A 13,490-nucleotide genomic window follows, 5' to 3' on the forward strand; every position below is an offset into this window, starting at 1 on the left:
AAAATCTGGCCCTATGTGTTTAATAGCCTAATTTGTCCGAAGTATCTATTTTATCTAATTACATGTGAAGTATCCAAAGTCTCTGATTTAAATAACGACTTTCAGAGGAATCTTTAGTGCTTAAGGAATTGCCCAGCAAAAATGAATTTTCTCAGGCAATTTCTCTGGAATATGCAACAAAGGGGATTCCACAGAACATGATGATTGTCTGACCAGCAGAATAACTGCCCTCTTATTTATAAAAAGTGATTCTAGGTTAGTAGCATTTCTAGATTCTCCCACAAGATACAATCATCCTTTCCACATTCATACATCAACACTCCCTTGAAGTATTTTAAATATACTAACGAGCACCTCCACTGGCCTGCAGATCTACCAGTTGTATTCAAACCCTGACATAAACCGTCATTGTGCTCCCCACGGCTCATGATTGAGAAGTTGAAATAACTCCTCTGAGGCCTGTTTGTTAATCCAATGAGCTCAAACAGCACATGCACAGAAGGCAAACAGGTTCCTAGCTCTCCTCTTCCCATTCTTACTAGAAAATTGCTTCAATTCCAGAGGCAGTGTGATCCATGCCGCATTCTGGAAATGCAATTTTCAAATTTTTAGCACTTATTTTCTGACTGAAAAACTAGTTCTTGGTTATTTCCTTTCCTCACACCACCCCTCAGTCAAATTGTTCCATTTTACCAACCTTTCCTGTTTCTTCTCATTGCTGCAACTTCAGTTACACACATATGCAAATCTTTCATGTGTTTTATTATTAACTCATTAATATTAGCGTAACTATTTTACCAGATTATTCTAAACATATTTCTCTCATGACCAATTATACTCTCTTCCCCCTTTTCTTCGCACTGTCCTTATTTAATTGCTGCTCATCTTCAACCTTTGTTCTAGTTCCGAAGATGAATTATGTCAACATCTCAAAATTATTGGGAATATGGTATCCAAATTCAGACAAAAAATTTAAAGAGTATAAGGATTGGCTTTGCCAGTCTTAATGTAACCAGATTTAAGTAGCATTTATTGGCAGATAAGACTGGTTTGTTATCAAATCTGTCACTCCAGGTGACTTGCAGAGAGTGGGCAATGAAATATCTTTCTGTTGTTTGAAGAAATGTGTATTGTTTAGAATGTAAGTACACAAATCATAGTTTAAATTAATTCTACAATGTACATTTAAAGGCACTATAAAATAAGAAACAGAAGAAGAAATTTTACAGATGCCTAATCCAAAAAGAAAGCAAGAACGTTTAAAAGTACTCCTCGTAAACTTCACAACAACCCCTTTCTTAAAGAGAGGATCTTGATTCCCTCCAACAACAAATCAGTTAAAATGAATCAGGACAGATCAGACATTTTGCAAAATATATTTGAGTTACATTGTTCTGTGGAATCACCACTAGAACAAAATTTTCATAACTTTTTCATACATAAACAGATTTCTATTCTTAAAAAGAACCAAAGTATTTTTGATCAATTTGTGTTTATTGTGATCATAATTAATGGTTTTTTCTGAGGGTGTGAAGTTTAACACATTCAGTAAATGGAAGTATAGGATTATTAAAAGATCTTACAAACAATGTCTGTTCATAAGGTTAGCATCAAACATTGCATTTCCAACTATTTTAGTGAACAACATGGTTGATTTAAGAGAATTTATCAAATCTTTTAAAAGCTTTGTTGAGTTGGAGTGAAATCTGAGCCTCCAGTACAGTAATTGTCATTTGCACAAGATAGAAAAGCAAAAGGTGCTTTCACAAATGGAAAATAAACTGGACCCTGAGTCAAAAGGAAGAAAAATTAAAAGGGACCAAATAATTGATCAAACAGTTTCAATTTCTCGACTCCAAATCACACTTGGACAATGCAACATGGTCTCTGCAGACATCTCTAAAGGACAATAATTCACACTTTTTGCTGCCTGAAACACTTTGCTGGTCCCAAGCCTTTGATGAATCCCTCACACAGCATCTTATCAAAGACCTGCTAACCTGCACATAGATTACATTCAATTTATTACCCTGGAGTTGTTGGTTGGTTCGCTGAGCTGACTGGTTTTCGAGCAAACGTTTTGTCTCCCTCCTAGGTGACATCTTCAGTGCTGTCTAGTCTCCACTGAAGTGCTGTTGGTCTGTCCCACTCTGAATTTATATGGTCCAGTCTGTCATGGTGGGTAGTCCTGTTTCTGGTTTTGCACCTTAGTGGTATGTAGATGGGGTCTATTTCAACATGTTTGTTTATCGCACCAGTGGCTGAAAACCAGACTTCCAGGAATTCTTGCGCTCGTCTTTGGTTTTCTTGTCCCAGTTAAACTGATGTCCTTCTATAAAGTTTGAGAAGATTTATAGCTCGGGTTGTAGATGAGGTTGTAGACTTGCTCACTGAGCTGGTGGGTTTGGTTGCAAACGTTTTGTTACCCTGCTGGGTAATATCGTCAGTGCGCCTCCGGTGAAGCTACGGTGTTCTGTCCCGCTTGTTATTTATATGCCTGTGTGCGCTGGGGTGGTGGGTATTACTTCCGGTTTTGTTTCTCAGTGGTTTATATGCAGGGTCTAATTTAATGTGTTATGGAGTTCCGGTTGGAATACCAGGTCTCCAGGAATTCACTGGCGTGTCTCTGTTTGACTTGTCCCAGTCGAATTCGTGTCCCTCGTTGTCCGTGTAGTGAGACAAGTGAGAATTGGTCGTGTCTCTTGGTGGCTAGTTGGTGTTCATGTATCTGTATTGTCAATTTTCTTCTGGTTTAGCCTCTGTAGTGTTTCTCACAGTGCTTGATTGGTATTTTGTATATTACCCCAGTTTTGTTTGTTTTGGGTATGGGATCCTTTACATTCGTCAGTAATATACAAATATATATACAAAATACCGTGCAGCAACTGAGTGAAAAACTACATAGGACAGACAGGCAGGATATGTGGACACCAACTTGCGCAAAACGGCATGACCAACTCTCCCTCATTTCAATACACTCTGACATAGAAGGACATCAGTTTAACTGGCACAAAGTTACAGTATGAGGACAAGCAAGACTAAGACAAGCACGAGAATTTTTGGAGGCCTGGTTCAACCATCGGTGTGATAAACAAACATGTTGAAATAGACACCATCTACATACCACTAGGGTACAAAAAAAAACAGGGCTACCCACCCTGACAGACCAGACCATATAAATTCAGAGCAGGACAGAACAACAGCATTTCAAAGGAGGCTAGACAGCACCGAAGATGTCACTCGGAAGGAGATGAAACCCAGTCAGCTCAGCGAACCACCCAACAACTCCAGCCACAACCCAAGCTACAGATCTTCGCTAAAACATTAAACTTTATTACCCTTGTCTAAACTTCATGTTATTTCTTCAAACAAATGATAACTAAATAGAATCTTCTTTTTAAAGCTGGAAACAAATAGCACTTTTTTTTTCAATAAATAGCCTGTTTTTGTGCTGCAAATGCTGTATCTATTTATTTATAATGAATTCACATCTTAGTCACTGAAGCTTTGAAACTACAATTTTGAGTGAACCAACATTAATAGATAAATGAAATTAGCAAGGTGTCAGTTCCTGCAACAAATTCTAATAGCATTACTTGCTACCTTGACATCCACCGGCAGGAAAAATTTAACACAGTAGTAACAGAATAGAAATTTGCATCCCACTTGAGCAACAGCCTAAACTTTCTTATAGGCTGCACATACTTATAATTTTCGATAAGAATTACAAGGTATCAGTTGTGATTTCCACTATACCTCTATGTTCTAAAATTATCAACAATGTCAATGATTTGTTAGCTGAGCATCATAAAAGCTTTTCAATTGGTAAAATAATCCATTTGGCAACATGAAAATAAAGACATATCCCATATCAAACCATATTAACAGCAGACTTAATATATTTAATCATAGAAACAGCAATGTGATTCTGCTTCACTTGCCTGTATCCCATAGATGGTAAAAGACAGTTAGTAATCTTACTGCGCAGGTCAGCAAGAGTAGGCTCATCCTGCTCCAACTCCACCCAACCTCTCTGTCTTTGAACTCGCACACGCAGCTTCATTGCAGCTGATTCAACATGAAGCTGTCAACTGCTGTTGGAATTTCTGCAGGTGCAAGAGGAGCTGGAGATAAGAGAGAGATTAAAATTACAGTATCGTTCTCAAAAAAAATTGCATCATATTTAACTGAAACGCTTGTTCATAGGTTTTGTGGCATATGTGATAGCTTTGATAACAGACATCCAAACACCAATGTCATCATGGAAAGGTACTAAATGGAAGGACTCTAAGCATGAAAGGAGGAAAAGAACAAAGGTCACCTCTACCACAGTTACAAAGAAGATCCAGTTACAGTTTCCGTTCTTTTCCCTTTCAGCCAAAATAGGAGTTCTAAACAGGCTGGAACATGCCATAAAAGAAAGAATATATAATTCTTAAATAATATGTTAATTAAGATCAGAGTCGTTAGAAATTGTGAACAATTTATACCCTAAGCATTCAGTCACTTCACAGAAAAATCATAGTCTGCAACAATTTAAAAGAAACCGTGTTATTTTACTTCTTTCATTCTATCATCTCATGACAAGTTTGTACTGTATGTTTCATATCCTAAAGATGCCCCAGTTCTTTTCTGAAGTAAAGTATGCACCTAGGTCCCACGATCAACAACAAGGAAAGTGACCAGCTAATCAGATTGTTTAATTAGCTAGATTAACAAGAGAACTCCCTGCCTCCTTTGATAGTGCTTTTGGTTCTTTATTTATCTATATGAACAGATATATAGGCAGTCATTGTAACAGCTTAGCTGAAAGACATTCTTTTATTGGGATACTATTCATTGCTTTCATCAGCAGTTACCGTTGCTAATCTTACTTCAAAAAGGAGCTAAATATTGACAATTTTTACAAATGATCCAAACTACAAAAAGTCAGGATATTTGCTTTGAGGAATAACAGCCTCAATTTGCCATCAAAGGTGATCCAGGAGAGTACAGCTGTTCCATGTTCTTCTTCCTATAGAAGCTTTGAATTTTAAAACATTTTTCCTAACTGTGCTTTAGAATGTTCACTATCATTTGAGAAAACACAGGAAGATGCATTTCTAAAAGCTTACAAGTCATAAAGGACATGGTCCAAAGGCTTGAATCACACTTAACAAATATAGATGATTACAGTTTAAGGCCAATTAATTCCTCAGGACCTCACTGCTGGAGTTTCTAAGTGCAATGTCCTCAAACCAAGCATCTTCATCTGCTGCAAAATCATTAACTCCTTCAGATCAGGAATAGGACCATTTATGAATGATTCTACAACATTCAAATCATTTACATTTACTTACACAAATCAATCAGTTCTGGTCTCACAGAATAAGGACAAACATCTAGACTGGAGTTGACACGTGTCAGACAATCCCCATCACCTTCAACCACTCCTTCTCATCTTCAGTAGTACTATTATTCCTGAACTGCCATTGAACATCACTGGGGATTATCACTAAACAGACAGTTAACGGAACCAACCATTGTAACAACATGGCTACAATAGAATGGTAATGGCGTGCTACGTTCTGACAAATATCACGCCAAATTGCTCCTCAAAGCCTCTTCACTTCATATAAGGTTCGAATTAACTGCTCAATTTCATGCTGACAACATGCTAGGATAGGCTTAACAACCATCCAGGAAATATAGCAGGCCATCTGCTTGCCACTAAACAGTCCTCTCCCTTGGCACTTAGTGGCAACAGTATATACTACTGCCTGTTGGACACTGCAGAAACTCACCAAGCTTAATTCAACATCATCTTCCCAGCCCAAAGACTTCTTCCACCAAAGAAAATAGCAGCAAGATCATTAAACTTATCACCACCATCAAGTTTGCCACCAAAAGCTACACTATGTCAACTTGGACATAAGTAACAAAATTAGCAAAATCCTGCAATTTCATGCTTTTAGATTTTTGGTCTTCGACTTAGCATACACCTTTTTGGTCAAATGTATTCTGTTCTGAAGACAACTTACAAGAAAATAATACATGCATGCAAGACTTTCATTCCTTCAAGTTTCCTTAAAGATTACAAAATCCTCTGCCCTTTATCGTGGTGTCTCAGTCATGGTTTAGTTGTTCGCATGCTTATATCAGCGAATTTCAGGTCCCAAAAATCCAAGGAAGTGCTGCATTGTCAAAGGTTCCATAACTTGGCAGATCTTAAGTCAAGTCCTGAATACCGTCAAAGTTGAATGTGAAAGAGCCCAATGTTCTATTTCCACAATGGTCTGACCAATATCTATCCCTCAAGCAACATCCCAAAATAAGAGATAACAAGGTGTAGAGCTGGATGAACAGGTCAGCTTTCCTGCTCCTCTGATGCTGCTTGGCCTGCTGTGTTCATCCAGCTCTACACCTTGTTATCTCAGATTCTCCAGCATCGGCAGTTCCTACTATCTCTATCACAAAATAAGATATAGCTATTATCACATTGTCAATAGCAGGAGCTTGCTGTTTTAAAATTGGCTGCCATGCTTCCCACACCACAACGTGTTATGCAAAAAGTACTTAATTTGCTGTTACTGATCATCCCATAAACTGTTATACAGCCATAATCTCTATTTTTGAATGTACTATGATAATCAATTTTCTTTCAAGCACCCTTGATAACTTGTTACAGCATTGTACATCACTGCTTCAGCCAATCAGCATCAACCTTTTTCTCCCAGTATAAACTGTTATGATGTCTGAAACTTGGCATTCTTGCATCGTTCCTGATGAGTACAAGAAGCTTCTGCTCTTCATCTTTCTTCAGCAATAAAAACAAATGTACGTTCTTCCAAAGTCAAAAATACCAAGTGCAATTGAAATTCAGACTTTGATTAAATGCAAACATTGATAAGAAAGAAGACAATAAAATATTAAAGTAAGTGCCCTGAGGTGGAAAGATTACATGTTGTCTAATTTAGCGCAAGTTACACGGTCAACACCTCACCAATGTCTGTAGGAAATACACACGATGACATTGCACAACAAAAACGTAGTAACATGCTGATTTACTGGAACCTATTATGAACAATTTCACTTTCGTTTCTGAAGTTCCATATAGCTCACGCACAAAACCCCCTTGCGTTCACAAACTGCATTCCCCGCACAACCTGCCGGGGGCGGGGGTGCGGGAGGAAGCAACATTGACAGACTGCCATAAATCCGGATGCGACAGGCTGCTCCTGGGGCCTAGTTCTGTACCTGACCGAGCTCCAGACGGTACTTACAGGTTACGGGGAGGGTAGGGCAGCGGTCTGGTCTACTCCGCTCCGCCCAGGCCTACGCTTAGGCTCCGACTCCGCTGCGATGGATGTACCAGCCGCAGTCTGTTGCCGGTCACTATGGTAATTATTACAGCCCGCCCCGCAAACTGACAGCAGCGTTAGCCCCGCCCCATCCCACTGCCGGTGGGGAGGGGAGGGACCCATCAGCACCATCGACTGCGCCTGCTCCCGAGTGTAAACAATCCAGCGCATGCTCACAACCCTCTCTGTGAGAATGGAGCGGTAGTTAATGTACAGACGATATAATTTTGGAGAGGTTTGCTGCCCTAATGTCGATCGCTTCTCACCATTCACGTTTTTAAAGTGTATTGTGCATGATTTGAGCCTTGCATACATTTAACGATTCAGGCTTCGCTTTTCTGAAGAAGGGTCACTGGACTCGAAACATTAACTCTCTTCTCTCCACAGATGCTGCTGGACCCGCTGAGTTTCTCCAGCAATTTCTGTTTTTCTTTCAGCCTACGCTGCTGTTTGCGGAAGAGATTTACAAAGACGAATGACCTTCTGATAGAAAACAGCCTTCTCACTTAACCTACTAACTTATCCATTTGCAAACTCTGTAAGCTCCTCACGACTTTTTCTCCTACCTGCATTCATGATATCATAAGCAAATTTGGCAATGGTACAGTTAATCCCTTACCCAAGTCACAGACTTAGATCATAAATAATTGAAGCCCTAACACTGATCCCTTTGACATTTCACTTGTTTGCTAAATTGAAAATTATCAATGAATCCCGACAAAAAGAAAACAAAAACTGTGGAAACTGGAAATCAGAAACAAATCAGAAATCTTCTTTGACGGTCTATGCACAGCAATTGGCATGCCAACACATTTCACAGCATTGATTTCTGGTTCCAGAAGTTGCTGTTGCACATGGACTTCTGAAGTCAGCACAGAAGAAAAAAGTTAGTGAGCATGCTGCCCCAAACACCATAAGCTCTTGGCTAAAGCCCTAACCATTTAAATTGCACCTAAGTAAGTGTCTTTTTCAAAATCCAAGTAAACTGCATTTATTGATTTCTTTTATCCACCCTGCATGCTCTATTCTTTAAGAACTCTAATAAATTTGTCAAACCATTTCCCTTTTGTAAAGCTATGTTAACACTGTCTGATTGTGTTATGATTTTCTAAATATTCTGCATCTTATTAACAATGGATTCTGGCATTTTTTTCAATGATAGATGTTTAGCTGAACTGGTTTAAAGTTCTGTACATCTGCTGTCCCTCCTTTCTTGATCACAAGTGTTACATTTTCTATTCCATAGGACCTTCCAGAATCTAGGGAACTTTAAAAGATTATAACATGCCTTGTTAGCCTTTAGTTCCATTAGTTTTCCCAGTGTGATAAGATCATAAGATCACAAGGCTTAGGAATCAAGGTAAGTCAGTCAGCCCACTGGGTCTGCTGTGCCATTCAAATGAGATCATCACCTTCTTGCCCTTTTCCGATAACTCTTGATTCTCTAGTCTTGAATATATTTAATAATTCAGCGCGTACAGCCCTCTCCAGCGAATAATTCCACAGATTCACTACCCTTTAAGAGGAGAAATTCCTCCTCATCTCTGTCTTAAATGGATGACCCTTTATTCTGAAATAATGCCCTCTGGTCCTAGACTCTCCCACAAGTGGAAGCAACCTTTCTGCATCTATCCTGTCAAGTCCCCAAGCATCATGAATGTTTCAATAAGGTCACCTACCCTTCTTCAAAATTCCAATGTAAGGTGTGTGATATATATTTATTTAAATAAAGTTGGATTTGAATTTATGGTATGTGGGTTCTTATTTATATGCCTCAGGATTTTAAGGATTAATACAAAAGCAAAATACCACAGATGCTGGAAACCTGAAATAAAAACAGAATGTATTGGAGAAAGATCTGACACCATCTGTGGAGAGAGAAACAGAGTTAATGTTTCAAATCTGATATGATTCTTCTTCAGAACTTTTTCATGATTAACTCTGTAGTAATTGTTGTTTCTTTTAAAGCATAACCTGAAAAAGAGAATTCTTGGAGAGTAGTTGGAATTAGTCGTAATTGGGAGAGTTTTTACAAGTGAACAAAGTAAAACAGTTGTGTATTGAGCTTTCAGTTTCGAAAGTCAGAAATTGATATTTTTCCTTTTGAATGAGGAAGCACCCATAGTCTGTTTAAAAAAAACCTTTGAATTTCAGTTGGGCAGCTTTTACAAAGCATTGGCTGAAGCTGAATGTGTGAAACCATTACTTGGAAAGAAGATACTTCGGTTCCGTCATTAAATAAATTACCTCTGTGTAAAGAAGAGAGTTTTAAAGTCCAAGACAAGAAGTTTTTGTTTAAAACATGAAGGGGTATTCGAAGCTGAGAAAGTTTACATTTAGTTATATGAAGGCTCAGGGAAGAGGCTATCAGATGCTCAAGACCAGGAACAGAAGCATCTGTTAAATCAAACCCATGTGTGATTGTGTTTTAGAGGAAGAAATTCTCTCTCTGGTGAGATAGTAGGAACTGCTGATGCTGGAGTCTGAGATAATAAGGTATGAGCTGGAGGAACACAGCAGGCTAGGCAGCATTGGAGGAGCAGGAAAGCTGACGTTTCGGACATCCCAGATGTCCTTGTTTTTCAAGGACCGCAAGTCCCCCCCCCAGGGGTGGTCGAAAATGCCCTCAGCCGCATCTCTTGCATTTCCGCACCTCAGCCCCCACACCTCCTCCCCGCAATAAAAACAAAGACAGAATTCCCCTTGTCCTCACGTATCACCCCATTAACCTCCGGATTCAACGCATCATTCTCTGCCACTTCCGCCACCTGCAATCTGACCCCACTACGAAGGATATATTTCCCTCCCCACCCTTATCTGCCTTCCGGAGGGACCGCTCTCTCCGTGACTCCCGCGTCCGCTCCACACTCCCCACTAGCCCCACCACCCCTGGCACCTTTTCCTGCAACCGCAGGAGGTGCTACACCTGCCCCACACCTCCGCCCTTACCCCCATCCCACGCCCCAAAAAAACCTTCCACATTAAACAGATGTTCACCTGCAAATCCGCTAATGTGGTCGATTGTATCTGCTGTTCCCGACGTGGCCTCCTCTACATTGGGGAGACCAAGCGGAGGCTCGGAGACCGCTCTGTGGAGCACCTATGCTCGGTTTGCGACAAACGACAACACCTCCCAGTTGTGAACCACTTCAACTTCCCCTCCCACTCCCTGGACAATATGTCCATCCTGGGCCTCCTCCAATGTCACAACGATGCCACCCGGAAACTGAAGGAACAGCACCTCATATTCTGCCTTGGAAGCCTACAACCCAATGGTTTCAATGCGGACTTTACTAGCTTCAAAATCTCCCCACCCCCCGACCTCATCCCAAGACCAGCCTCACCCCCCCATCCCTGCTTCCATGACCTGTCTATCTTCTCTCCCATCTATCCACTCCACTATCCACCTTCTATCACCGCCCCACCTCTTTATTTATTTCAGAGCCCCCTTCCCCTCCCCCGTTTCTGAAGAAGGGTCCAGACCCGAAATGTCAGCTTTCCTGCTCCTCTGATGCTGCCTGGTCTGCTGTGTTCCTCCAGCTCCACATCTCTCTCTGGTGTGTGTACTGTAAAGAGTGTTGTAGGGATTAGTGGGATCGTATTTAACGATGTGTTTCAATATCTTTAAACTTGTGTTATGTGTAAATGTTTTTGTTTATCTGTTTATCTTCATTTGTTTTACATAATAAACTTCTGTTTTATTGCTAAAAACAAATCTGCAGCATTGCGTGCCTATGTTTCTGTGAAAGACCACCTTGTTTAATTCAAAAATAAAATATGTCCTAGCAAGCCAGATTTCAGTCTGGAATCTAACTTGTTCAGTAATCACATCAGCTGAGGTCATAACACTGGTTTATTATCCTCTAGTCATGATTGTTTTAAGTTGGTCCAATTTCATTAGTAGATTATTAGCCAGCTGAACCACATTATGAATACTCCTCCGATAGCCAACAAGATGTAGAAGGGACTTGAACCTTAAGTTTCTAGTCCAGATTTTTGATTCAGAATAGTAAACCATATTTCTGAACTTGAGTGAATTAAAATTACCCACTTAACTTTAGGTGCCCTCTGCACTGGAGATTCCTGGACAGGGACCTCCAATTGCAAACCTGTTCCAGAAATACATGGACCCAGCAGCAAAGAAAATCTTTATAAAAATCATATTCCCTTTTGCAACTGTAAATTGAGTCTGGGGCATGGAGTAAGGTGTCGAGTCTGAGAGGTTCAGGCCAGGTGGAGGAAGCAGTGTCGGGTCCATGATGGCCAGGCCAGACGTGGGAAGGGAATTTGGATCCAGGAATATCAGACTAGCAGAGAAAGGTATGTGAGGTAGGGAGTTGGTCATGCCAGGAGGTCTATGCTCAGATCAGAGGGAGTTACATTTGGTGGAAGAGGCAGTTCATCAAGTCTGACAAGTGATAAGAAAGTGGTGAGACTGTGGAGATGGTCAGGAGAGTGATGGGAGTGGGCCAGGGGTCTGCAATCAGGTCAAGACAGGGATTGGGTCTGCTCAGCTGGGGAGGAGAGAATGTTCTTAGTGGTCAGGGGTCAGACAAGATGTAGTTGATACGATGCATGATGAATTGAAATTTCAGTTTAATCGTTACACCGGATTTATAGGTTTTAGAGTTTTCTAATTCTCTAACTTTTCCTGGTTAAGTAATTCGCATTAGTGAGTCAAAACACTCCAAATTCGCTGACTTAAATCAACTCTTGGAATGATTCAGATGCAGGGGCATTGCAAATTCAATTTCCCCAGCAATTCCAATGAAGTCAGTTTCACTGGGGATTCCAAATGGTTCTGATGGACAACTTCAATATTCATTGTTCCAATAATTCTTTGATCATTAAAATATCTTAAATGATTTGGAATAGATCTAGGGAATACTGAAAGTAGCAATAAGTACAAAAATAAGAAGGAAGTGAAAATAAATAATTCTGAACACCAATAAGATTTGCTAAAGGAATTCGATACAATGGTAAAAAGAACAAACAAACCAAAGATGTCAATAAGTGTGAGGTTGAATGTACATTCTGATAAAGAAAATTATTGAACGCTCAAAAGCAAAATACTGCAGATACTGGAATTCTGAAATATAAAACAAAATGCTGGTAAAATTCAGGTCAAATGAATCTGTGGCATTTCGGGTTGATAACTCCTTATCAGAACAGTTATTAACATCCTTTATGAAACACTACAGAAGAGTGATTATTACAAAACACGGGTTGAAGGAAACATTTAGAGCAGAGAGCAACAAGTGTTCCTAGATTGTGTTCAGAAAAACTTCTCACATCATTATGTGTCCAATCCAACTAGAAAGGATGCACTGTTGGACTTTGTTCTTGGAAATGAGATGGGCCAAGTACATCAATAGTCAGTGGAGGAACACTTTGGAGACAATGGTCATTATATTACAAGGTTTAGGAAGATAATAGAAAAAGACAATAGGCACTCCAGAGTTAGAACAATTAACGGGGGGAGGACAATTTCAATGTGACAAGATAAACTACCTGAGCAATGGGCTACTTTCTAAGAGGCAGGATGGTTCAGGTACAGACAAGGTGTACTCACTAAAAAGAAAAAGCATGGGCAAACAAATCCAGAGCTGCCTTGTTGAAAAAGGAGATACAAATTCAAATAAATAAGATAAAATGTACTTAAGATAAGTGTCAGGCAGAAAATACATTTGAGATTAAGAAAAATACAGGTTGAGTGGACACATGAAACATCATATTTAAGAAACAAAGAAAGATTATGAGCAAAGGTTTCAGGCCAAGATAAATAATTCCAAAGAAACAAACAAAAACAGAAAGTGCTGGAGAAACTTAGCAAGTCTAGCAGTATCTGGTTGAGAAAAGAAATGTTAATATTTCCAGTCCAGTGACCCTTCATTAGAACTGAAAATAGCATTTATATTGATGAAGTGGGGCTGGTGAGACAGATAGGTCGAAACAGCGTCCAGAAAGTGAGAGAAAAAGAAGGCAAGCAGATAAAGGGACAAACTAAACAAGACCCACCCAGTGAAAGTAGGAACTGCCGATGCTGGAGAATCTGAGATAACAAGGTGCAGAGCTGGATGAACACAGCAGGCCAAGCAGCATCAGAGGAGCAGGAAAGCTGATGTTTTGGGTCTGGACCCTTCCTCAGAA

The 13,490-nt window shown here is 39.9% G+C and overlaps 2 protein-coding genes across 3 annotated transcripts in view; one reads left to right on the plus strand and one right to left on the minus strand.

The window, feature by feature from the left end:
- fbxo7 (F-box protein 7) overlaps nt 1-7,483 on the minus strand; it is a 32,499-nt gene extending 25,016 nt beyond the window's left edge. Inside the window, exons 1-2 of one of the 2 annotated variants that reach the window (XM_048607623.1) lie at nt 7,263-7,483; nt 3,942-4,124 (exon numbers count right to left, since the gene is read on the minus strand). In XM_048607623.1, the coding sequence (XP_048463580.1) occupies nt 3,942-4,063 (122 nt within the window). In that variant the 5' untranslated portion in view covers nt 4,064-4,124; nt 7,263-7,483. Of the gene's footprint in view, nt 1-3,941; nt 4,125-6,982; nt 7,238-7,262 lie in introns of those variants that run through there. The other variant, XM_048607622.1, reaches the window with a different exon arrangement.
- Nucleotides 7,484-11,599: 4,116 nt separating this feature from the next.
- The window catches only part of rtcb (RNA 2',3'-cyclic phosphate and 5'-OH ligase), a 19,903-nt gene continuing 18,012 nt past the window's right edge, over nt 11,600-13,490 (plus strand). Inside the window, exon 1 of the mRNA XM_048607870.1 lies at nt 11,600-11,660. Within this exon, the coding sequence (XP_048463827.1) occupies nt 11,600-11,660 (61 nt within the window). The remainder of the gene's footprint in view (nt 11,661-13,490) is intronic.

The sequence above is a fragment of the Rhincodon typus genome, chromosome 18 (assembly GCF_021869965.1).
Source record: "Rhincodon typus isolate 14 chromosome 18, sRhiTyp1.1, whole genome shotgun sequence".
NCBI classification, from domain to species: domain Eukaryota; kingdom Metazoa; phylum Chordata; class Chondrichthyes; order Orectolobiformes; family Rhincodontidae; genus Rhincodon; species Rhincodon typus.